We start from the raw sequence: 26425 nt of genomic DNA, 5'->3' as shown, positions 1-26425 counted from the left end.
TCATTCATTCATTCATTCATTCATTCATTCATTCATTCATTCATTCAATTCTTCACCCAGCTGCTAAAATGGTCTTCCTTAAATGCAGACCTGATCTCATTCCCCTTTTCGCCTAACCCAAGTGGCTTCCTATTCCCTCTAGAATTAAACGCATATTCCTCTGTTTAGCTTTTAAAACCTCTCACCAGCGGTTTCCAACCTCTTTCCAGCTTCACAGGACATGACTCTCCCTCCCATCCTCTGAGATCTAAACTAGCCTTCTCTCTGTTTCTCACACATGGCACTTCCTGTCTCTATGCCTCTGCGTTAAAATGCACTCCCTCTTTACTTCTACCTTAGAGAATTCCCCTCTTCCTTCAAGACACCTCAAGAAACACATTCCAATGAAGTTTCTCCTGATGGCTTCAACTGCTAAAGCCTTCCTTCCCTAACATATTTTGTATTTCTTTGTACTTATTATCTTTATATTTATTCTTTTCTTATTTGTATGCACTTGGAACAATGCTTGATATAGAAGACATTTATTAAACGCTTGTTGATTAATTTCACAACTACAAACCTGGATGACTAGAAGAAAGCAGTGCCTTCAACAGAAATAGGTAAATACGATGAGGAGGATTGAGAGTGGGGAAATATGACGAGTTGTTTTGGACATGATGAGTTTGAGATGCTTAAGGAACATCCAGGTAGAAGTTCTCAGCAGGCACCTGGTGATGCAGAACTCAGGAGAGAGATGAGGGATGGATATATCATATAAATGAACTCATGAGAGCTGATGAGATACCCAAGAGAAAAAGTCTAGAATGAGAAAAGAAGTGAGCCAGGTTAAGTCTTGAGGGTATTCACATTATTGGGTGGGAAAAGAGCAATGACAGCACAGAAAACTGAAAAAAGAATGGTCAAAATGATGGGAGAAGCAGTAGAGGACAGCGTCAAAGAAACCAGTGGAAGGGGGAAGGAGGTGTCCAACAGTTAAAATTGAAGAAAAGTTCTGAGAAAACAGTTAAGAGATTTATGGTACCCTTAGCAGACAGTTTCAGTCATGTTATTCTACACCAGGAATCACTAAACTACTGTCTGAGGGTCAAATTAAGACCAGCTGCCTCTTTCTGTATTACCCAGAGCTAAGAATGGTTTTTACATGTTTAAAAATAGAATGAAACTTCATTTTAAAATGTAAAAGCCATTCTTAGGGGCAGCTAGGTGGCGCAGTGGATAGAGCACTGGCCCTGGAGTCAGGAGGAACCAAGTTCAAATACAGTCTCAGACCAGACACTTGACACTTACTGTGTGACCCTGGGCAAGTCACTTAACTCCAACTGCCTCGCCAAAAAAAAAACAAAAACAAAAATAAAACAAACAAACAAAAAAAACATTCTTAGCTTGTGGATAAAATAGACTGTTAGCCAAATTTGGCCTAGTAACCAGAGTTTGTTGAGCCCTGTTCTATATCCTTATACCCATTATCTTTCAGAGCAAACCTAAACTCTTTATCCTGGTGGACCAACCTACCCATCTAAACTTATCTCTTACCACTTGCTAACATGTACCCCCCACTCCACCTAGGCCAACCTTTTTGTTCCCTGAATACATTACGCTTATTTCCAATGACATAGTTTTGCTCATGCTGCTCTTAACACAAGGAAAGCCCCTCCCCAGTTAGCCACACCTACTCATCCATCATGTCCCAGCTCACTGTCCCGCTGATTCCATGAAGCCTTCTTTAACAATTCCAAGGTATACCATCTCTCACTCTCAAGATGCCCCTTAAAGTCTGTACTACATACTCTGGTACCACTACCTTGTATTGTTCTTGTGTCAAGTATATAAACCTTGTCTCTCACAAAGATTACAAGTTCTCTGCAGGCCAGAAACTATGTCACATATTTATAATCATAGATCTTATAGATGGAAGGTACATCAAAAGAGATCACATTTTCTTGTCCTTCAATATTATCCAATATTATCCCCATTTCACAAATGAGCCAATCAAGGGCAAAAGAGATTATATGACTTGCTAAACTTATGCTGTTAGCAGAGAAACCAACATCTGTCTCTTGCACCCTAGTATGAGGTAACTTCTCCATTGCCCTAATTAATCCTGTACTCTCTAGAGCCTTGGATAGTACTGGTTACACAGCAAGCAAACAACACTTGCTGAAATGACTCAAAAAAAAAAGTGTCACACCAATTATGTACTTAATAGGTAAGGAAACTCAGGATATACACTGCACAAGAAATATTTCAGCAGGCATTACCCCATCTTTGAACACCAAGGAAAACCACCAAGAAACCAATATACATAAAAATCTGGCCTGGGTCCATCAGAAAAGAAACCAAAAATAAACATACAATGAAATGCTAGAAGTTTATGCTTTTGCCATGTCTATTAAAATACTAGGAAGAAAAAATATTTTTATATTCAGCCAGATTCCAATAACTCAGAAACCAGACAAACTAATACAAAGGGTAAAATAATAATGGAGTAAGAGAGGTGGCAGTAATCACACTAGTTTAACCCCACCAGTAAGCCTGAGGTTTTTGGCTACAAGCAAGAACTTGAAATTAGAAATTTCAAGTTCTAGTCATATTACTGATGTCTATCTCAGGGTAGAAGTTAACACAACATGTAGGTTAACTGGATTTTTCTATATAAGTCTTGCACTTGGCATAGAGTTCTGCCACAGTGGCAGTCAATAAATAAACCCTTCTACTTTCTGCCACATAATTTGCATCTCTGATTTCATTAGTGAAGGGAACTAGAAGTGCATAAACTCTCTTCACCAAAGCAGATGATAGGACAGTTTATAATCTCAGTTACCCAGGCTACTGAAGGTCAAACAACTTCCCTAAAGTCACACTGCCAATTTATGTCAGAGGTAGGACTTCCTGATTGCAATGCTGTTTATCTACTACATCATACTGCCCACTACCAGTATCCAAAGCTGATGTCAGAGTGAAAGAGGTTTTGATACAAGTAATGATACTAAAGAAATCCACCTCAATTTGTGGGAAAATCTTTTTTTTTTTTAATTACCATTTAGTACCAAGGTTTTGAAATGTCAGACAACAGTTCTTAGCTACCAAGAGCTGGAAGAAGTGAGATGAAACACGGTACAGTGGTTTTGGAGTAAAAAGATTCAAAAGCTCTGGCTCTCAGACATGGCTATACCACAAACTAATTTGGCCTACTCATTTGCCCTCCCTGAGCCTCATTTTCCTCATCTGTAAAACGGAAGATTGGATTAGAAGGTCTCTAACTTTTTGCAATGCTGTATTTTTAATCGAGATTGTATTTTTTTAAACTCTGGGGAACAGAAAAGTAGCAAAGGGTTCTGAGTTTGGCCACTATCTCTAACCATAAAGAAAAATCAGTTTAGGGGCAGGTAGATGACACAATGGATAGAGCACCAGCCCTGGAGTCAGAAGGGCTCAAGTTCAAATCCAGCCTCAGACACTTACTAACTAGCTGTGTGACCCTGGGCAAGTCACTTGACCCCCACTGCCTCCAAAATTTAAAAAAAAAAAAATCAGCTTAATTAATTCTCACTTTGGATCCCTATAGCAATTACCATCTCTATAATTCATTTGGCAATTAATTATATACATCTCTTATACTATTTCCGTCAAGTGTACCTTAAATGTTTTGTTGTATAAATTGTCATGTGTGTATATACATCTCGTCTCTAGAACTGTACGTAAGCATAAGCTCAATCAAAGGAGTTTAAACAGGAAGCTATTGTAAAGAACATGTATAAAAGTTACCTGAGGAAACGGAGGTCTAACAGCTAAGGAAACGGAGTCCCAGAGAGATTAAGTGTTTTGCCACAAAGGTCACAAAGGTAATCAGTAAACAGCAGAGACAGAAGAGGCTTCAGACTCAAAATTCCGGGCTCTTCTTATCCTGAACCTTTCCAGGATTTCCAGAAGAGTTAATCAGGAAACTACCAAGATAATTATATTTCTTAGGAGTTTTTTGTAATAAATCTTGCTCTAACTGTACTGAGATTTAGCCTTTTACCTTTTAACACAAGTTTTCCAAAGCTGGGCATATAATTATCCTCTCACCCTGCAGCCCAAAGAAGTTAAAGGCTGAAAGAAACATCCCACATCTACCAAAGAATTTGTAGCAGCACTTTTACTTAGCAAGAACTTTCAAGTTACAAAGAACTTGAAATCAAATAGATGCCCATGATCAGGACATGGCTCAATAAATTACCATGCTTTAATGCCATGTAATATAGGAATCTCATAAGAAATAATTCAGAGAACTATGGGAAGAATAATATGAAATGAGTGGAAACACATCTCAAAAGCACTGCCTTCTACACAAAGTCTAGCCTGATCCCAAATGTTAGACTCTCTTTTCTAACTACCTTGTATTTATTCTGTATTTATTTTGTTTATATGCACTTATATATGTGATATTATCTCTTTGTCTGCAATCTACTGTTACTTCAAGATCCTGTATCTTGGACAGCCTGACCAGCAGGCTAGCAACACACAAGGCCTTTCTCACAATCCTCACATATTACTGATCAAGTATTCATGTGCTAGGCACTCAGTCCAATGAGGGAGATACAAGGAGGGAGGCGGGGGTACAACACACACATACATATGCACACACATATATCAGAAATGTAAAACTAATTAATGCAATACACACAAATTAGTTAAATACAAAGGAGTTTAGGAAAAAAGGAAGACATTAGCAGTTAAGGAGATCAGAAAGGGTTCATCAGGGAGATGGTGACTAATCTGCATCTTAAAGGAAAAGTGGGACTCCATTAGGTAGAAGTAAGAGTATGGGTTATACACACATCCAGTACAAAAGCATGGAGAAAGAAGATGAATCGTTGCACATGAAGAGCAGAGACAAGCCGAGTTTGACTGGACCACAGATTATGGGAGAATCTAATAAGACTGGAAAGATACACTGGGGCCAGGATGTGTAGGGCTTTAAAAGCTAAACAGAGTTTACATTATTTTCCTAGAGGTAATAAGAAGCAAACTGGAGTTGGTTGAATAGGGGAGTTCAAGGTCACGTCTTCATTTAAAGCAAATTACTTTAGCTGCAAAGTGCAGAAAGGACTGGGATAGGGAGAGACTTCAGGCAGGGAGAACAATAAGAAGGCTTTTGCAATAATGCAGGTGACAGTTGATAAGGGTCTAAACTAAGGTAGTAGCTACGTGAATAGAGAGAAAGGTACACATACAAAAGATGTTGTGGATGCAGCAACTGCAAGATATGGCAACTGATGGGGAGTAAGGGAGAGCAGGGAGTCCAGGACCATGCTGGGCTTATGAAACTGAGGTACTAGAAGGAATACGCCTTTGACAGAAAGAGGGAAGTTTTGGAAGAGGGGAGGGTTTAGAGAGAAAAGATGAGCTCTCTGTTGGACATGCTGAGTTTAAGACATTTCTAGAATATCCAGTTTGAACTGTTCAATAAGCAATGAGTAGTGTGGGTCTGAAGCTCAGGGGAGGGACTGGACCTGGGGGGCAGATCTAGGAGTCATCTGCAAGAGATGATCATGAAACCCATGGAAGCTAAAAAGGTTACTATCCTACATCTCTCCTCACTTTTTCAGTCAAACTCCTTGAAAAGTATATCTACACTCAAACCCTCTACTCCCTCATTTTATAGACAAGGCAAATGAGACTCAAAGAGGCTAAGTTCCTTTCCCTAAGATCACACAGGTTTAAATAACAGAGCCAAGGTTCTTAGATCTCAGGTTCTCTTATTTCAAGCATAAAATTACTACAAAATCCAAAATACTTCTTCAATTACTCTGAAAGGAAGAGTTAGGTATACCCTTAAGAATAGCATTTACAATGTAAAACTTGCTTGCCTATGTAATCATCTGTTACAAAAAAATCTAAAGAAGACTAAAGGGTCACTGATTATGCCTCAGTGCTAAAGTGGTTTTACAGAACGTTTAATGTTTAATTTAAGAAAGGAAGGGAGGGAGGAAGGGGGACAGAGAGACAGAGAGAAGAGAGACAGAGACAGAGAGACAGCGACAGAGACAGACAGAGACAGAGAGAGAGAGATACACTAAGAAAAACATAGCTATCTAATTTTACAGAGACTCTGAGAGGCAGCCTTCATGGTGTCACAGTTAAGGTGTTGGGCTCAGAACTTGGAAGAACTGGGTTCAAGTCCTGCCTCACACAAGAGACCCTGCTCTGGAGGGGTAGGATTGATAAAGAACTGATCTCTGCCCTAAAAAAGGCAGACAGACCTCAGAGCTGGTACCAGTAGAGACCACTGGTCAGGTCTGGGAAAGAGAGGTCACTCAGAGCTTGTACTCCTTGAAAGAATCAAATGCAGCTGCCATCTGCAGCTAGGACAAGTGCACTGGGAGAGGACGGGCTCTGGCCTCCACTTTTCCTGCAATGCTACCCGCTGTCTGAGAGGTGAAAACTCTCAGACCTCAACCCAGAGAACCCACCTGGAAAAGCCCCAAAGAGAAAAGGCTCAAGAAGAGCAGTCATCAGAAGCAGTTCTGTCCACCAGACTTACCAAACAGATTCTGAAGAAGAAAGATGACATTAAGGCCCACAATACACAGCTGGTAGTGGTCTGGGGCACATACTCACTGCTCATGTGTCTCCTTCCTATAGTTTTCTAAGAGTATGTCCATGCTGTTCCAGGTTTACTGTATATATTGCTAAAAGACTGCATCGCAGGTTTATGAGTGGAATGTTATGTTACAATTATTTTTGTTTTGCATTCTGTTTAGCAAATGTTTCTAATTAAGAGCTAATAATTTCAACTTGGCTGATTTGTTAAATGGAGAGCACACCAGCTGTCTCAGGAATAGTAGATGTGTATTTTCCCTCACCAGAGTTAGCCCTAAATTCAGAATGATTTGTCACAGAATGGCCACCCACTGTGGAAACCCCAAATCTGTCAGTGAGACCTTGGGAGAGGGAGCTAGTTTAGGCTGAGAAAATAGGGAGCCAATGCCACACCCCTATACTACACCAGTAACCTGTCTTTTCCTGCCCGAAAATTTCTTTTTCTGATACTGTTCAGGACTAACCATGTTCAATGCCTCCAAATTCTTTTTTCTTCTGAGATATAAAGCTGAATAGTATATGGGTGTGTGTGTGTGTGTGTGTGTGTGTGTGCGTGTTTGTGTGTGTGTCACTTCTTTTATTTAGTAATCTCAAATCTTATTCATCAAGATATTTTTTGGCATTATCCCTTAAGCTCACTTTCATAATGAAGTCACTGGGCATCAAGCTATACTTTGATTTGATTAAGAGAATCTTGTCAAGTTCTTTATAGAATTTTTCTGCTACTACATCATTTTGCAAAAGATACTGATGTATAATTATCTTCATTGTGATCTTTCTGCTTAAGTTCATCATGTACACTACAAGGCAATTTTTGATACCTTTGGGGCACAAAATGAATTCTACTGTATGCTTTCTTGTCTCTCTAGAGTACCTCTGACTTTTTCCTCCATGTATCTATGTGTAATTTCTTTAGTGAGAGTATCAGTATGAATATATAAAGTTATTTATCACTCAACACAAATCTCACAGTTCAAATAGGCACAAATACACAAAGGTTATTATAGGATGTTATACTGTAGGGCTGAACTCTTGGTATAGGTATTTCTTCCACCAACATAAATCACAATTAATCTATGACAAATTTGAATTATAAGTCAAAAAAGTACTTTAGGGAACATGGGAGGCAAACAATTTTAAGACATAAAATAGCCCAGAGATAAGATGGTTTGTAAACAATATGATCTACCCTAAATATAAGTACATTTCCAAATTGTAGTTTTGAATATATTAAAAAATTTTAAATAGATTACTCACCACATTGTAATAGCTTTTGTTAATTGCAGATGTATCAAATCCTTTAGGAGGGCTCTTCAATGCTCCTGACTTGGGGGACACTGGCTTTTCTGAAATAACAATGGGATGCAATTTTACTGCTCAACACTAAATACCAAACTTCCTAATAAGAGCACTGTGGTGAAATACAGTAACATGTCACTTATTCAGAAGTCACTGACCTGACAATCAACCATCCAGAATATAGTCATTAACCAAGAAATCAGCAAAATGTTCTATGATTCTCCCTATTAGATTTAGGCATGTTATTTAAAAAAATTTTAAGGGACTCTTTATGTAGCCCAAGTGCTGCTGTGGTATCCCTGGAAGAGGAAGCCATGTGAAAATAGTGGGAAAAGCACTGAATTTGGAATTCAAATCCTGACTTCAGGGGCAGCTAGGTGGCGCAGTGGATAGAGCACCAGCCCTGGATTCAGGAAGACCTGAGTTCAAATCCAGCCTCAGACACATAACACTTGCTAGCTGTGTGACCCTGGGCAAGTCACTTAACCCTATTGCCTAACCACAGAAAAAAAAATAAATCCTGACTTCTTTCCCAACTACCTGCATGTTCTAAGTCAAGTCCTTCAGTCTTTCTGGAACTCAGTTCTTTGATTAAATTGAAAGGGCTGGAGATATCCCCTAAGGTTCCTTCCAAAGCTAAATTTACCATTCTATGAATGTTAGAGAACCAGATTTGAATAGATTCTCTGTGGAGTAGATTCTCTATGGGAGGCTGGAAATAAGCAAGGACGAGATGAGAAGACACAGACAGTTCGTAATCTTTGTTACTGGAAGGAATACACACATTAAAAAGATCACAAGTCTCCTGAAGTAATAATGAAAAAAGGTGATCAACAAAATGGAAAACTAGACATTTTCTCCAGTCCCCATTAATTCTCCCAAAAAAATAAATAAATAAAATAAAAGGTCAACTAGCTAATAGCCTTATGAATTAACAGTGAAGAATGCCAGTCCTTTATACACAGTCACTCACCACCCCTCCCCCACCAGCATCCATGACCAATGGGATATGTTCAGGGACTCATTCCCTTCTGTAGTCACTGGCAGTACATTCCAACCCCCCCTTTCCACAGGGTCCTAATACAGCAAGTATCAGACCTCAACTGTACTCAGCCATATGGGAAAGAGAAGATGGGACAGCAAAGGTATCAGAGGGAAGAACTCTGCTTCCCTTTTGCTGGGGGAAGCTGCTAGTTTAGGAAACTTCAAAGCTACAGAAAGTCTTAAGGGACTATAGACCCTAACACCCTCCAATCATAACAAAAGCAGCAGATACAGATTCTGCCCAATCAGCCAACTAATGATTAGCAGGAATTGGGAGCACAGGGTCAACGTGTACAAAAGAGGACTGGTATCTAAATCCAGCAAATTCTGTCCCTCCAGAAGCTACTTGGAGCACAAACTGAGACCTGAGAAAAGTAGATGCCCCAACTTCGGAGGATGCAGAGACAGTTTTGAGGATTAACTCCAGAGATGAAGTTACATCATCAAAAGGGAAGGAGTCAGAAAGTAAGCTACAAGGGAATCTAAAGGGAAAGCCCAAAACCACCAAAAATATCAAGAAAAAGAAAATTTAGATAGGAACCTAAGCACAAACAAGAACATACTACAATTAAGAGGAAATATGAATACTGAAACATATAAGAGATTACAAACCTCTGTAAATAAATATTGTAAGGCAAAGGAAACTGAACCAACACCTACTGAAATAGAGAACCTCGTGGATTACCAAGAGAGAATGAAACTGCAACAAGATATTGCTGAATCACTCAAAAGAGAAATCAAAATCTTGAGAGAATAAGTTAAAAGGGAACAAATGACAGAATTTATGGCTTGCATCAAAGAAATAATTAGAATAAAAAAATTTAAATCCAAAGTATCATGTCTTACCAAAAAAAGCAAAAAAGGGAAAGGGAGAAAAAACTTTACTAGATTTACTACAATTTACTAGAAATACCAATATACTGAAGTGAAGGACAACCTGGAAGAAAAGTAAAAATCAATAATGCTAAAAGAATATATGAACTCTATACAAGTAAAACACGATGACCTAGAAGACAGGAGGTGAAGAGCCAACTTAAAGACCATAAGCTTCCCAGAAAAACACAAGTCAAAAAACATGAATACCATAATGCAAAAAATAATAAAGGAAAACTGCCCAGAACTTCTAAATACAGGAAAACACACACACACACACTCTCTCTCTCTCTCCCCCTCTCCCTCTCTCTCCCCCTCTCTCTCCCTCTCCCTCTCTCTCTCTCTCTCTCACTTTCTTTCACTGTCTTTCTCAAAATAATCCACAAATCATCTCAAGGAAGGAAGGAAGCTTGCGCTTCAAACTCCAGGATACATAGCAGTAAAAATTTAACAAGAAAATTAACAAACAATAAATTCTGCAAGTAACTAAAAGATAAAAAAACTTTAAATATAAAGGAAAACTTTTTTTTAAAACTAAGATTATTTTGAACCCATCAAAAACTCCAAGAGGTTATGGAATAAGATATTCCAAAAAGTAAAAATACTCAAGCTGCAACAGAAAATTACTTACTATGCAAACTAGAGACTAATCATTGATGAAAAAGGATAATTTAATAAAGCAGAACTGAAATATTCTCACAAAACAAAAACAAAATACATAAAGAAGATATGTTGGCTTTGAAACAAAAGAAACATAAGGAAGCTAAATAAATACAACCACCAAGGAAAGAACAATAATGAAATAAAGTATCCCACCTCTGCAGACTATTAAAAGAAAAAAAAACAGAAAAACATCCATTGGATTAAAGGTGGCAAAGGGAGGGAATGAAAGGGAAAAAGAAAAGAGAAAAATTACACTCAATGTGAAGAAAGAGCCCCAAATGAAAAGCACTCCTATGGGGAGAGAGATTCTGTAAAGGGAGATGAGGATTTCAGAAGAAAATACTTCCTATGAGACTCTCCATGGGTAATAATAGCCAGCATCAGGAAAACGGAAATCAGAGCTCCTGAAGACAACTGGCATAGGAAGACACAGACCCAGAGAGGAGACTGCTATATGGCAAATAGGGAAAAAAAAAAATTGAGGAGGGACCGGAAGGAGGGGGAGAAGGGGATTAGACCACACGATCTGAAACACACATTCATTTTTACTATGGGCCAATGCTATCCTAATTACTTCCCTTAAGAATTGATACTTCTAAGAGTGATAGAAAAAAAAACAACAAGAATAGAAACAGAAAAAGAAAATAGAGAAATAGCACAACAGAAAAAAAAGGAGTGGAGAGACAAGATCTACAAAGGCAGTAATATGGAAAATTGGTTAGCAGAGGGAACTCAAACTTGGTACTTTAGAAGCTTTAATTCCCTGAGTAACACAAAGAAGGAATAAATAAGTATAAAGACTCTGAATCAAAGAAAAAAAATCTAGGAGAGACAGTAAGGGAAGAAAATTCATGAAGAAAACAAGGCAAAAGAAACCCTTCTTTGGTGCAGAAAAAGGAAAAAACTAACAAAAGAAGCTGCAGAGGATGTGATACTTTGAACTAACCACTGAACTGAGAGGAGAAAAAGGAGGGGGAAAAGGGGGAAGAATTATGTAACTAAATAAAAGGGAAAAAATATATCAATAAAAAAAGTGAGAGTAAACTTTTGCCAATTAGGCTGAGGATCACAGAAAATGAAATTAACAAAATTTTAAAATCAAGTAAAATTTAAAAAAACCAAACCTGGAGAAATATAAAGAATTATCAGAATCTACTCCACACAATTATACGTCAACAAAACTAAAAACACAGGGGAGAATTACCTTCAGAAATATAAAATATCCAGACTAAAAGAACACCAACAATAGATTTTATGGAATTCACTCTCAGAAAAGGAAACAGTACTAGTTGTGAACTACGGGGAAGAAGGTATATGTCAGAGGTGGGGGAAACCTGAGGCCTCGAGGCTACATGTAGCCTTCTAGGCCCTTAGGTGCAGTGCAGCCTTTTTGACTGACTCCAAGTTTTACAGAGCAAATCTTTTTATTAAGGAGATTTGTTCTGTGAAGTTTGGATTCATTCAAAGGGCCACACTTGAGGACCTAGGGGGCTCCATGTGCCCTTGAGGTCACAAGTTCCTCACTCCTGGTATAGGTAGAGGGGGTTACTTATGGTCCTGGTGGATTTAAAGGAGAATTCTATCAAGCTTTTCACCAATTCTACATAAATTATCCCATGAAATTAAGAAAGAATTGTGCCAAACTTATTTTATAAGACAAATATAGTTTTCATGTCAAAACCAGAAAAGAAAAAAAGTACAGAACTATAAACCAACATGATTAATAAATATCAATTCAAAATTTTTAAATAAAATCCAATCAGCACCAATTCATTCAAGAAATTAGTAATATATGACCCGATATACATTCACAAAAAATGACTTTGAGTCAAGAATATTTAAAATGTTTACTATTTTCTGTTTAAGAAAGCATAAGGTATATAGTATATTTTGTAAAGATTTTTATCCAAAATTGCTTAAAAAATTTTTTTCAAGTACACCCAAAGAGCTATAAAAATGTGCATACCCTTTGACCCAGTAATACCAATTCTAGGGCTGTATCCCAAAGAGATCATACTAATGGGAAAAGGACCCACATATACGAAAATATTTATAGCACCTCTTTCTGTGGTGGCAAAGAATTGGAAATTGAGAGGATGCCCATCAATTAGGGAATGGCTAAACAAATTATAGTACATGAATGTAATGGAATACTATTGTGCTATAAGAAATGATGAGCAAGTGGACTTCAGAAAAACCTGGAAAGACTCGTAAGAACTGATGCTGAGTGAAATGAGAAGAGCCAGGAGAACATTGCACAGAGTAACAGCCATGTTGTGCAATGACTAATTTTGATAGATTTAGCTCTTCTCAGTAATGCAAGGATGTAAGACATCTCCAAAAGTCTCATGATGGAAAATGCTATCCACATCCAGAGAAAGAACTATGGAGTTGGAATGCAGATCGAAGCATACTATTTGCTCTTTTTTTTCTTCTGTTTTGTTTCTTCTTTCTTGTGGTTCCTCCTATTGGTTCTAATTCTTCTTTGCAACATGACTAACATGAAAATGTTTAATAGGAATGTATATGAAGAGCCTATTTCAGACTGCATGCCATCTTGGGGAGGGAGGTGGGGAGGGAGAGGAAGAAAATTTAAAAATCAAAAGCTTATGGAAGTGATTGTTGAAAACTAAAAATAAATTAATTAAAAAAAAAGTTTAATTTTTTTTTTCCCAAAAGGGCCTAGTACCTTTTGTGTCAGGGCAAGCTTCAATTAACTGGAAAATTCACTTACAGAACATTCACATGTAAGTTAGTTCTCACTGCATATAAATGTCATTAAGAAATTCTTAAAATTTGTTTAAGGATGTCAGCAACCAACATATAAAAACAGGGCTAAAGCAGAGTCTTATTTACATACTAAGCCTGCAAGCTTATCCTATAAATGGATAGGCTCTTGACAGGAAAATTTCTTTAACTGGACTTAATAAATTCAGAGCTTGTAGTTATTTAGGCTAGTGACTGACCTAAAGGATTGCTAAGGATTCCTCACAAGGATCACTAAGCAAATTATTATGGTAATATTGTATATATGAATATAGGAAAAATGTTACACTGAAAAACACTTTAAAACCTCCAAACACTTAAAAACTATCATTTATGTCAAGGCAGAGCCACTAAATGCTGATGCAGATGAAAGATTATCACCTCCTGAGGGGAAGGGTAGGCTCTGAAATCAGGAGGCATTTATAAAACAAGGCCAAACTAGGAGTTTTCCAGGAGTATCATAATCCAAGGAGCTAAGACAGTAGCAGAAAAGATGTTCAGGCTTAGCACAGTACCATAACAGGGCCATCTCCAGTTGTCCTGATTTATATTTTGTCACTGGACCCAGATAGCTTCCGAAGAGAAAGTGAGGCTGGTGACTTTGCACAGACCTCTCTCACTTAAATCTGATTCACTCGCAAGTCATGGCATCACTTTCCTGATACCACTGTCCTCTTCTAGAATGAAGGACAAACAACACCAACAGTACCAGAAAATAGAAATAATGACAACAATTTGAATTTATATAGCACGTAGGTTTACAACAAGCCTTCCTACCAATTCTGTGAAGTAGGTCACACAAATGCTGTTCTTCCTATTTTACAGAAGAAAAATAATGAAATTCATTGAGATGAAGTGACTGGCATATGGCAAGTAAGTCACAGACAAGCCTCTGATAGAAGCTGTTACAGTACTCCAGAAGAGAAGTGATGAAAAACAAATTACAATAGGCTTAGATGGAAGCCTGATATTGGCTGCATAGGCAATTTCAGAGACATCAGTACCAATCAGAATGGCCTCCACCTTCAACCACAGTCCTACTCTTTGCTTGTAACTCAGAAGCACCACTAGAGTCTAGGCGAAATAGCTGCCACATGCATCACTATAAAGGAATAATCACAATCCTACCTTCAGGGTCTAATACCTGGTAGTTGAGGAAACACTTACATGACAAATCAGTAGAAAAGGAATAACACTGATAGGGGCTACAGTGTGGAGATCAACAAGGAACAGACTAGTAAGGAAAGCTTTCATGAACAAGTTGAAGCTGAAGATAGGCTTGAAGCAACAACATTTTGGGCAGATGACCCATGAACATACGCTTAGAGTAGAAAAGAAATATTGGATCTGTGGAGCAATGAGGGGACCAACACATATGGAAAGAAAAGTTCTTATGTAGGAATTGCAAGAGAGAAGATTGATTATCTGTGTTAGAGCCAGAAGGTCTTGAATGACACTAAGAAATTTGAACTTTATTCTGCAGGCAACAAGAAACCAATGGAAGTTAGGAATTTAATACAGCACATTCTCTAAGAAATTCTAAAGAGACAATTTTTTTTTCCTTGAGGTGAATTAGGTGTGGCTTAGGAAAGTTTGGGTGAGAAAACTCCTTCTACCATTAAATAGTTGTACGGGCAATGAGAAGTTAAAAAACTTACCCAGGATCATAAAGCCAGTGTGTCAGAGGTGAAATCTGAACCCAAGTCTTCCTGACTCCAAATTCTATCCACTAATACCATATTCTCTTATTTTACTCAAGTAATTCTAATTATTGTATTACTGGGAAATAATAAAACATCATCATTTTAATTTAGTTTTATTCATTCAATGACATATATTCAGTATAAATACCTTTGTGGCTTCCACCCCCAAACACTGTGGGAGGTACAGAAGTAGAACAGTTTTTACTCTTGAAGAATTAAAAATCTATATGGAAAGCCTGGAATATTAAGTTTATTATATATTCTAACACTTTTCAAAATTTAGACTGGCCTTTCCCCAACTGGGATTAGTGGGGCTTTGCTATAACAGCTGTAGCCAGGAATTAAATAACTATTTTCAGATGTGACAGTATCAACAGTTCTTTGATTACAGACCACTCTTTTCAGCCACACTGCACAGACGGCAGTCACAATCAGGAAAGTCATCTTCAAAAATGCAGGACAGTTAAAACAAAGCAGGCCTTCCTCTCCTTCCTCTTGAGGGAAAGATATAAAAGGGCAGTTTTGCTTACTTGTCCCTGTGGAGTAATCCAATTTTCCTTAGGTACTTAAGAGAATAGAACCAATACTGCCTAACTCCATATTATCAGGATTCAGGTGTTGTTAGGCAGGCCCTAACATATGCCCACATTAGGTATGAAGAAACAACACCTGGGAATAGCTTCCTCCCCAAAGTACCTGCAGGAACTCATTTCTACTTCTCACTATTGAGGCGTGACGCTCATTCCTCTTCATTTGTATTCTACCACTATAGATTCTCTGTTTCCTGAGATTCCACAATCTCCATTACAATTCCCACTTGTCAATGTCTACACACACTCCCAATCCCACTCTTCATCTTTATTCTCTGGGCAGCAAGGTAGCACAGTGGATAGAGTGGCAGACCTAGAGTCAAGAAAACCTGAATTCAAATTTGACCTCAGACAATTACTAGCTGTGTGTGACCCTAGGCAAGTCACTTAATCTCTATTTGTCTCAGTTTCTCATCTGTAAAACGAGGTTAACACCTAACCTCCCAGAGTTGCTGTAAGGATCAAATGATATAACAATTGTAAAGCACTTACCATGGTGGCTGGCACACAGTAAGCACTATGTAAACGTTAACTATTATTATAAACGTTAGGTATTATTATTCAGAGCCCTAATATCGCTTCCTCATCCCAGAACTCTTCCCCCCTCCCAAGATTCTATGATGAAATGCTAAGAACAGCTGACTCCAAAGTCTGACTATTCCCTAAAACAGCAATTCTCAAACTTTTTCATCTCAGGATTCCTTTATACCCTTATAAGTTACTTACCCCTACCCAAAAAAGCTCTGGTTTATATAACTATATCTATGTATCTATGTATCTATCTATCTATCTTCACGAAGTTTGAAATTTAAAGATCCATTATGAAAAGTTTTGATCTCAAGGACACCCCTAAAAGGGCCTGGGGAAACCCCAAGAGTACCCAGAACACACTATGAGAACTGCTCCTCTAAAACATAAATGATTCTTACTTCAGTTCTTTGTGCAGCAAAAGACCCATAATGATCACTTATGTGAGCTTCTTCTTTCCCTACAGGAACAAAGTTTTAAAAAAAAAAAAAAAAGGTAAACTGTTGTAATGGGACAGGATGATGATGATGATGATGATGATGATGATGATGATGATGATGACAGATGACATTTACGAAATGGAAAGTGAAAAATAGGACCTACTAAGGAAGATGGGCCCTACCAAAGTGGTCCCTCACAGTCAAGTGAAATAATACACCTGCCTACTATGACGTAGTCTGAATTACACATGCTGCGTGTCACAGATGAAATGGTGTGAATTTGCTCTCAGATTGGAAACTAAAAGAATATTGTTATGCATGTTGGTCTATATTCTATAGGATTATTAATACTAGGTTTTAGGTCAATGATGAGTTACATTGTAGGTTTTGCTAGCAGCTCCTTTTCCTATTGATTGTAGAATTCTGCCTGACTTTCTGCACAATTCTACTATAGGAAAAGTCTCATAGATTTCTTGATCATTATTTGTTCTGGCATGAATTACAGTTTTTTAAGGGAATAGGAATGTGGTAGCTAGGTGGTCTGCCTCCAACCAGGCAGCCATCTTGGCCATAAGTCCCACATACTATCATGTTAATCCTTTCCATACCCAAGATTTGAAACTGAGTCCATTAGGGAAGATACTTAAGCAGAAATATTACCTTTAATTATAAAGTATAATCAAGCATAAGATTTGAGTTGGGACTTAAGATAAGGACAGGACTTAGATAAGTAAAGAAAAGGGCAGAAGGGCTTTCTAAGGAGGGGTAACAGCCTAAGCAGGGCCCTGAGGTAGTACTGCATATTCTCTTTGACTTCCAAAAGATTATTGTGTTCAAACCTTCTGAAGGCTAAGCAGAAATTACAGTGTCTTGTCTGTCTGTCTGTCTGTCTGTCTGTCTCTCTCTCTCTCTCTGTATATTTGAACTCAGGTCCTCCTAACTCCAGAGCCGGTGCTCTCTCCACTGTGCCACCTAACTGCCCTAATATCTATCTATCTATCTATCTAAAACATATATATATAGACACACATATCTTATATACATAAATGTAATATATATATAATATATAAATACATATATATGTAAAATATATATTTTTTTAAACCCAAGGCTCCCACACTAAAACTCTGGTTAACTAATAGTCAAACAATTCTAGACTTCTATACTTAAATACAGTTAATAAGCATTTATTTATGCTCCAGCACTGTGGTCAACTCTCTGGAAGAAATATTTTAAACAAATATACTGACAATAACCACTGTATTGTGTTGAAAGCCCAGCAGAAAACTAGGAAGTTATGAAAAGAATGGAAAATGACAATACTTAAGTCTATACAAATTAAGTTTGAAGACAGCCAGAAGGATGTCTTTTAGAACAAAGGAAAGAATACAGTTAGCAGTAAATTCATCCTAAGTTATAAGCTAGCCTTTTATTTTTTCTCAGGAGGCAGAAAATATATTGTGCTCAGAATCATCATTTCTGAGAGTTTTTCCCATTCAGTTTGCTCCCCAGGGGATGCTGATTTGGTCCAATGTGACTAAATCATATTCTTCCAAAAATTCCTAATAATAATGCTAAGTAGTAATAATAATACTTCCATATTTCAATACATAAGAAAGGTAGACACTGTGCTGAAGAAAGAAATCTCAGATCAGGGACCACAGGACTATGATTTTAGAGATGGACAGGGCCTCAGAAATCATCAATCCCCACTGTCCTTTGTCATCAAGTCCCTTCATTGTACAGATAATGGAACTGAAACCCAGCAAAGTGAAGTGACAAAGCCAGCCTTTAAATCCAGGTCCTTCAACCCCAAATTCTGTGATCACTCCACTGTACTACACTATTCCACACAACAAAAGCAGGTTAAAAAGGCATACTTCTAAAAATGGCATTAGGGAGACCAAGGAGAAAAAGTATTTATTCATACAACCTATTTCATTGTTACTAATGACCTAGAGATAAAATAGTGAAACAGACAGATGGTTTGACAGATATATACAAACACACACACATATTCATAAACTCAGAAAGTGTAAATACAACCACTTATAAAGAGTACTCTCTGGTTCAGTTTCTAAGTGAATGCACACACATTGTCTGTTAATTTCTCTATTCCAGGCCTATTTCTCTTCAATGAAAAACATTAAGAGGTTTCAGGGTAAACATAATCACCACATCTACGTCTGTAGACGGGCAAATTGTTTTAAGATATATATGTAATGTGTCACTATTAAATAAGGAATACTCAGAATAGTAAAACAAAAAAGAAATTCATTTTCAACACATGCAAATACATTTTAAGTATTATTCCAGTATGATGATAACAACAGTAGTCTGAGAGTCATTAAATCTGAGTTTCAGTCCATACTCTGCACAAATAAATATAATCTTATAAAACATTCCAGGAATCAGTTTACTAATCTGTCCAGTCAGAGGACTGGCTTGATTTCTAAGCACATTTTCAACTCTTAAAGTATATTATTTCTAATAAGTGGATCTCAAAATACAGGTCATGAAACTCCATGGACATTCAATAAAACAAAATCATGATTTAAATAATTAGAAAGAAATCACTTGTAAGCTGGTCTGATATTTTTAAATATTCTGAATATTTCTAGTAACTAAGTTTGTTAGTACCAAATCCATGAGCCATAGGCAAAATCAGGTCATTCTCATACTAAGCTTTGTGAAAAAATTTGGTAGAAATGGGACTCCAGAAATTGTCCTAGGAAATCCTAAAAAAAAAAAAATCTAAGTATCGATATTGATCCAAGTACATAGGCTGCACTTTCTTCCTTAAATTGGGCTTGTATAAAAATTTGATTGTGGCCTATCATTCTTGATATTTTTTTCCTTTGAAAGAGATTTTCCCCAATTGATAAATGGTCAAAGGATATGAACAGGCAGTTTTCAGATGAAGAAATCAAGGCTATCTATAGACATATGAAAAAATGTTCTAAATCACTATTAATTAAAGAAATACAAATTAAAACAACTCTGAGATACTACCTTACACCTATCAAATTGGTTAATATGACAGAAAAGGAAAATGACAAATGGAGAGAATGTGGAAAAACTAAGACTCTAATGCATTTCTGGTGGAGTTGTAAACTGATTCAACCATTCTGAAGAGCAATTTGGAACTATACCCAAATGTGCATACCCTTTGATCCAGCAATACCATTACTAGGTCTGTAACAGCTCTTTTTATGACGGCAAAGAATTGGAAACTGAGGAGATGCCCATCAACTGGGGAATAGATGAACAAGTTGTGGCATATAAATGTGATGGAATACTATATTATGCTATAAGAAATGATGAGCAGGCAGAAAAACCTGGAAAGACTTACATGAACTGATGAAAAGTGAAGTGAGCAGAACCATAAGAACACTGTACATAGTAATAGCAACATTTGTGTGATGATCAACTCTGACTGACTTAGCTCTTCTCAGCAATAAAATGATCTCAAAAGATTCATGATGGAAAATGCTATCCACATCCAGAGAAAGAACATGGAGTCTGAAAGCAGATCAAAGCACACTATTTTCTTTTTTTTGTTGGGTTTTTTTTTCCTTGTGGTTTTTCCCTTTTGTTCTGATTCTTCATTCACAACATGACTAATGTGGAAATATGTTTAATATGATTGTACATGTATAGCCTAAATCAGACTGCTTGCCATCTTGGGAGGGAGAAAAAAATCTGGAACTCAAAATCTTCTAAAAGTAAATGTTGAAAACTTACACATATCTGGAAAAAATAAAATAAAATTACATGGGAAAATTTTTTAAAAAATAAAAATCTTTGTTACAAGGGATGGTTCTATGGGTGGGGGAGGAGTTATAACATGAAGATGATGTAAAAATTAAAAATTTCAATAATGCTTCAAAAAAAAAAGAAATGATGATCAGGATAAATTCAGAAAAACCTGGAAAGACTTACATGAACTGATGCAGAGTAAAGTGAGCAGAACTAAGAGAACATTGTACACATTAACAGCAATACTGTACGATAATCAACTATGAATGACTTAACTATTCTCAGCAATACAATGATCAAAGACAATTACAAAAGACTCATGATGAAAAATGCTATCTGCCCCCAGGGAAAGAACTGATGGAGTCTGAATGCAGATCGAAGCATACTATGTCACTTTCTTTTTTTTAAGTTCATGTTTTCCTCCACAAAACAACTAATACGGAAATATGTTTTACATGACTATACATGTATAACCTATACCAGATTGCTGACCATCTCAGGGAGGTGCAAGAGGAGGTACAAAGGGATAGATTTTGGAACTTAAAACCAAATGTTTATAATCATGTTTACATGTAATTGGGGGAAAAAAATTTTTTTTAAAAAGAGATCTAATTTTAGAGTTATGCCTATACTTGGCTCAAAACAATAACCAGGATTAAGGAAGTTAGCTGGGGCCAGGATGTTCCCAAATGGAACCTTGCTCCCAAAAGCCCCATTGTGTCTATTCCTTCAGAGTCACCTCCCCTTTCCTTTCATTTCTTCCCAAATGACTGATGGTGATGATGATGATAACAATAATTGTTGGTATTTATATATAATACCCACTATGTGCCACACACCTGGCTAAGTGCTTTACAGTTATCTCACTTGTTCCTCACAACCCTGAGAGGTAGTTATTATTATCCCAATTTTACAGTTGAAGAAAATGGAACAAATAGAGGTTAAGTGACCTAGAGCTGGCAAGGATCTTAGAGGCAATCAAATCTAACACTCCTCCTATATTACAGGTGAGGAAAATGGAGCACTGAGAGGTTAAGTGACTTGCCAGTATGTATCAGAGGCAAGATTTGAACTCAGGTCTATCCTGACTCTAAATTCAGTGCCCAAGACACTTGCTGGTCCTCTAAATGTAGGTTCTTCATCCAATGATCAATAAAGGACAAACTGCTAGAGGAACTGAAATAGATTATCCTAATTTTTTTTACTATAAATAAAAACCGTAAGTAGGAAATTTCAGCTACATAAAGGGATAGTGAATAGGTGACAGGTTCTCCAAGGAAAAACAAATATGGCAATTAGTAGAGCTGGTTTTATCATACACCAAAAGCAAAAAAAGAAATAACAGTTCACTTTGTTATCCTATATTATCATGATAAGCACTTGTTAAAAAGAAAAAAAAGTCCAGGAAAATGATTTGTCGCAAGCGTACACCAGTATCAGTTGCAAAGGATGAAGAGGTAGAGAAATTCTAAGAAAAACCTTCCAAATCAAATTAACACACAAATCAATACATAAAATTAGATCAACATGTACTTTAATACCTAGTGATTTCAATGCAAAGGTATAACTAGAAGAAGGCAAGAAACACACTGGACAATATGGGTCAGGAAAAAACAAAGGGAGAATTCAAAGACTTCTACACTACAATGAAGCCCCACCCCTTTTACTTGAGATAACTGATACTGGGATATGCAAACATCTCCACCCCCACCCAAAAACAATAACTACATCCCCCAAAAATACAGTATGTTGCCTCACAAGAGGATAAATTCCTCATCACTGAAAGTCTTCAAGAGGAACCTAGTTCTCTATTTGTTGCAGTCCTGTAGAAGGGGTTCCTGGTAAAGCACATGCTACAGCAGAGGGATCCTTACAATTATAAGGCTCTGTAATTACTAAATTTCCTCAGTTTAACAAAGTATCTTCATTACCACAAAGGTGACTGAGCTACTTTGGAGCTGGAAGGCAAAGTCACTGCCCACTTCACTTTATCATTCTCTACCCACCCTTCTCACTTCCTTTAATATCTCAGACCAAATTATGAGATAGACCCCAACTTCTTCTTTCATTTTCCCATCTCTCTTCCCTAAACCCACAAAGACAAACATACCACATGAATTTACTAAGTGTCTACTAGTGTGCTAGGCACCATACTAGGCATTGGAGATACAAAAATAATTCCTGTCCTTAAGAACCTTACAACAGGGAGGTACAACATCTACACAAACAAATAAACATAAGTGCATATAAAGTAATTTCAAGATGGAGAGCAGAAGGAAGAACTTCATGTAAGAATTGGCATCTGAGGTGTACTTTGAAGGAAGCTAGGTATTCTAAGAGGTGGAGGTAAAGTGTATTCTTAATTTCTCCAAAATCTTCCTCCCAAATGAAATCACTGTCATTGGAGAATTGTTGAGATGTTATACCAAGAGAAAGTCAACTAACTTTATGTTTCCTTATATATTTAATTTCCCTGGACTTCAGTTTCCTCATTTGTTGAATAAGGGGATTAAACTAGGTATCTGTAAAGTCCCTTTCAGCTCTACCATCCCATGATTTACTCCTGAAGAAAAATTCTAAGCTAATTCATTGCTTACTGTTTGTTTTCCACACATTAAAGGACATATATCAGTTGTCTTCACTATATTGTATTACTGTCTTTGCTATTTTATATTAAGCAAAAATTCTATGAATGAAATAGTTTATGGTCCTTTGAGAACCTCAATCTGATTTGAATTATCTCCCTATGCTTACAAAACTTCTTCTGCATCACTCTCCATAAAAATAAGCCACAAATCCTCAATGAAACAAAATAAGGGTAGTTACCTACTGGGACACAAAGGAAAATAAGTTTAGATATTGTCTAAGATAAAAGACTTCACAAATTACTAATAGAACACAGATCTTTGTTCAACTGAACATCTTTCTTTCATGGTAATTATTAATCTCTGGATCCAAACTACAACTAGGCTTCAAAGTACAGCAGAAAATATTAAAAGTTACAAATTTAGGAAGTAGCAGTGTGAATACTCATTAAAGATCTGTGGATAAGCAAACGATAATCACATGGAACTTCTCACATCACTGCCAAGATTAGGTTATTACTCATCGTCCTAAGTTAACCAACTTCTAAAATAAGGTTTCCAAAATCCTCCCTTTCTACTGTACAATAGCCACAGCACTATCTCAACTATCTACGTAAATAGAACAAATATATACTTGGCAATCTTTTTAGAAGTAATCCTCTGAAAAGAAACTTTCTGGGGCAGGGGGGTTAGAGGGATGGGCAGCGGGGAGGGAGAGAACAATGTAACACATACATTACTGATTCATGTTCTTACTCCTGTCACAAAGTGTGGAAGTGTGGGTGATATTCATTTTGCTAACATCTACGAATTAAATACCACTCTAAAACTTCAGGTCACCATGTCATTTTATTAATAGCAACAGCTGACCTTATTCCATGCTCAGAATTGGCTCTACTACGTCTCTCTTCTCTCACACACATCTTTTTTAAACCACGTATTCCTGTTCTATGCCAGCGCTAAGTAGCCTAAGTGCTGCATAAATTTAAAATTAAGAATCCATTACCAGCATATAGAGCAAATGACAACTACTATATATCTCCTCCCCAAATTTTTGTGAGCTAACTGCATATTTGGGGAACATAAAACAAATTTTTACAATTAGTTTCTGAAAGATCTTTTTAAAAAGAATCCTATAAGATGATTGTCCAAAGAGATTTCAAACGACACAATTATAGGTAAAACCAGAACCAGAAAACAGTGGTCAGCAAAGCAAGAGCATTCCCATCATTAGCCACAAGATGGCAAACTATTAATAGCTATTTATACTTCCCTTGCTAAGTGTAAAGAAAAGGTAATTTAGGGTATTATTGTGCCCCTCAAGAATAAAATAAAATAAACTGCTGCTAAATAAATAATTGAATGGATGGATAAATGAATAAAAGGATAGTGTCTCCACAATAAAACAATCTATAAATATGCCTCGTTTTATACAAGAAATTTGGTCCTGAAAAACTGCTTCTAAATCAAGACACAATGTAAACACATAAATTCTATTTAAAAGAAGTTCCAAAAATTCTGTTGAATTATGAATGTCCCTTAATTTAGCTGCCTGTAAGTTTAATAATTTTGTAATTGGATTTTCTTACAGAAAAGCCTGTGCTACAAATAATTATAAGCTCTTTATGGAGAAATACTATAATTTCTCATTTTTATGTTCCCAATGGCAATAACAAGGTCTTGTACACAATAAGCCTTAAGAATGAAAAAACCGAGTATTAGAAAGGAAAACAATAGAATGAACTTATAATTTAAATCTTTACATCACAATGTTTTCTCTGTGAATATACACTAAATACGAGGTAAAACATATACATCATATTTCATAGTGGACATATACATAGATTTTATATAGATATAAAAGACATATAGATAGATTTTATCAAGAACACTTTAACAAAGTCAGATTTGCCAGGTTCTTTCAATGAGTAAAAATACACTGGGTTATGCCAAACAAAGTATTCTATTTCTTTTTTGTCTCAAATGTAACGTCCAAAAATTCTGCCTGGGATTTTTTTTTTAAATGATATTCAAACTACTAAAATTTACATTTAAGCTATTATTTCCTGAAACAGGTTAGCATTATTCAAGGTACATGTTCAAAGTGTCTTTAGTTGTACCTTCCCCAAAATTGTCTCTGGGTGCCATTCCCATAAACTAAACACTGGAATAGAATAAAAAAAATGTTAAGTTCTTAGGAATAATTAAGAGATAAAATAGAAATAAAATTTTTAAAATGTTATTTAGTTGTTAATTTAATGGATCTCTATATCTGATAATATTCTTTAATTTCAGTATGATGACACATGTCTATAGCATACATAAAAGTCATACAATAGAACAACATAAACTTGAGTTGCCATGCAAACAGTAAACTTTCAATTAAACTGAGAATTTACATTAACTCTTTAATATAGCAAGCAAAAGATCATTTTAACATCTAGTTCAAATGCTACAGTTAGTGTCTTTAATGACTAACTCCGAGCAAAAAGAGAATATAAAAAGGCCAGCTGGAGGAATTTGTCACACAAATCACAAAGCCGGCACCAAGGCTGGATACAGTTGCACTTAGGATTACAAGCATTCTGACAGCTGTTGGAGTTCTCTTTCTGCTAAAAACTCAAGAGCTAATGAATTTTTTACTTGCTTTACTGATTATTTCACTTTTCCAAAGGTGGAAGATATAAAAATGGGTACTGCTACTCTAGACATCATTTTTATTAATAATGAAGAACCAGATGGTAAAGCAGAGATGACAAGAATCTTGGAAGGCAGCAAATACCCTTAGAATATGTGACAGATAAATAAGGCAACATCAGTCATACTCTGACAAAAACCCTAGATGTCAGAATAGATTTCCAAGAGTTGAGATATGGGATAGATAGAATAACTAGAAGTCACTCAAGGACAGAAGGCATTCAAGAAAGAAATCATGAGGAACTTCAGTAATCACTGATTCTAATGAACTAAAAGGAATGAGAAGAGACTGGCTGAACATTTACTGTTATGAATCAGACAGATCCTAAAAAAAGGATATATGCAAGGGATACCAAAAATAATAAAGAGAAAAGGAAAAAACCTAAGTTGAGGGAAATTTTAGTAGTAAATGTAACAGATGAAAATAGCATATAAAATGTGACTTGGATAGCCCTGAGATCTCAACAATGTGCTTACTCCCACCAATAATGCAACATAAAACTTCCATAACAATTCAGCCTGTGTGACTCTTAACCATATTCTTCTTTTATCCATAAAGTCCCATAATTGTCTACAGCAGATCTAGACAATGTGTTAAGATCTTTCCTCTAGATTTCCTAGTATTTTACTGACTCCAACGGAATACAAAGACTATTCCAATTATCATTTTGTTTTGCTAAATGATAGGTCTATCACCTTGTCCAGTCATACAAATCTGATGTGTAAAGAGCACTTGATAAGTGTTAATTTTCAAACACAGCCAATATGTTCATTTGTTTTAATTGACTATACTTATTTGTAAGAAGAAAGAGTTAAAGAGAAGAGTTGCTGGACAATAAGTGATATTTAAAAAAAGAGAGAGAGGATCAATAAAATGTTTAAATGGAAACCAA

General features: G+C 36.4%; 1 protein-coding gene across 4 annotated transcripts in view; it reads right to left on the bottom strand.

The window, feature by feature from the left end:
* The window catches only part of LOC114046192 (rho guanine nucleotide exchange factor 7), a 317431-nt gene that overhangs the window by 140371 nt on the left and 150635 nt on the right, over positions 1-26425 (bottom strand). For all 4 annotated transcript variants that reach the window (XM_027866436.1, XM_027866435.1, XM_027866438.1 and 1 more), the window contains one exon: positions 7843-7931. In XM_027866436.1, coding sequence (XP_027722237.1) covers positions 7843-7931 — 89 coding nt within the window. The remainder of the gene's footprint in view (positions 1-7842; positions 7932-26425) is intronic.

The sequence above is a fragment of the Vombatus ursinus genome, unplaced genomic scaffold (genome assembly GCF_900497805.2).
Source record: "Vombatus ursinus unplaced genomic scaffold, bare-nosed wombat genome assembly UNPS02014781.1, whole genome shotgun sequence".
In the NCBI taxonomy this organism is placed as follows: domain Eukaryota; kingdom Metazoa; phylum Chordata; class Mammalia; order Diprotodontia; family Vombatidae; genus Vombatus; species Vombatus ursinus.
This window is presented reverse-complemented; position numbering and strand designations above follow the sequence as displayed.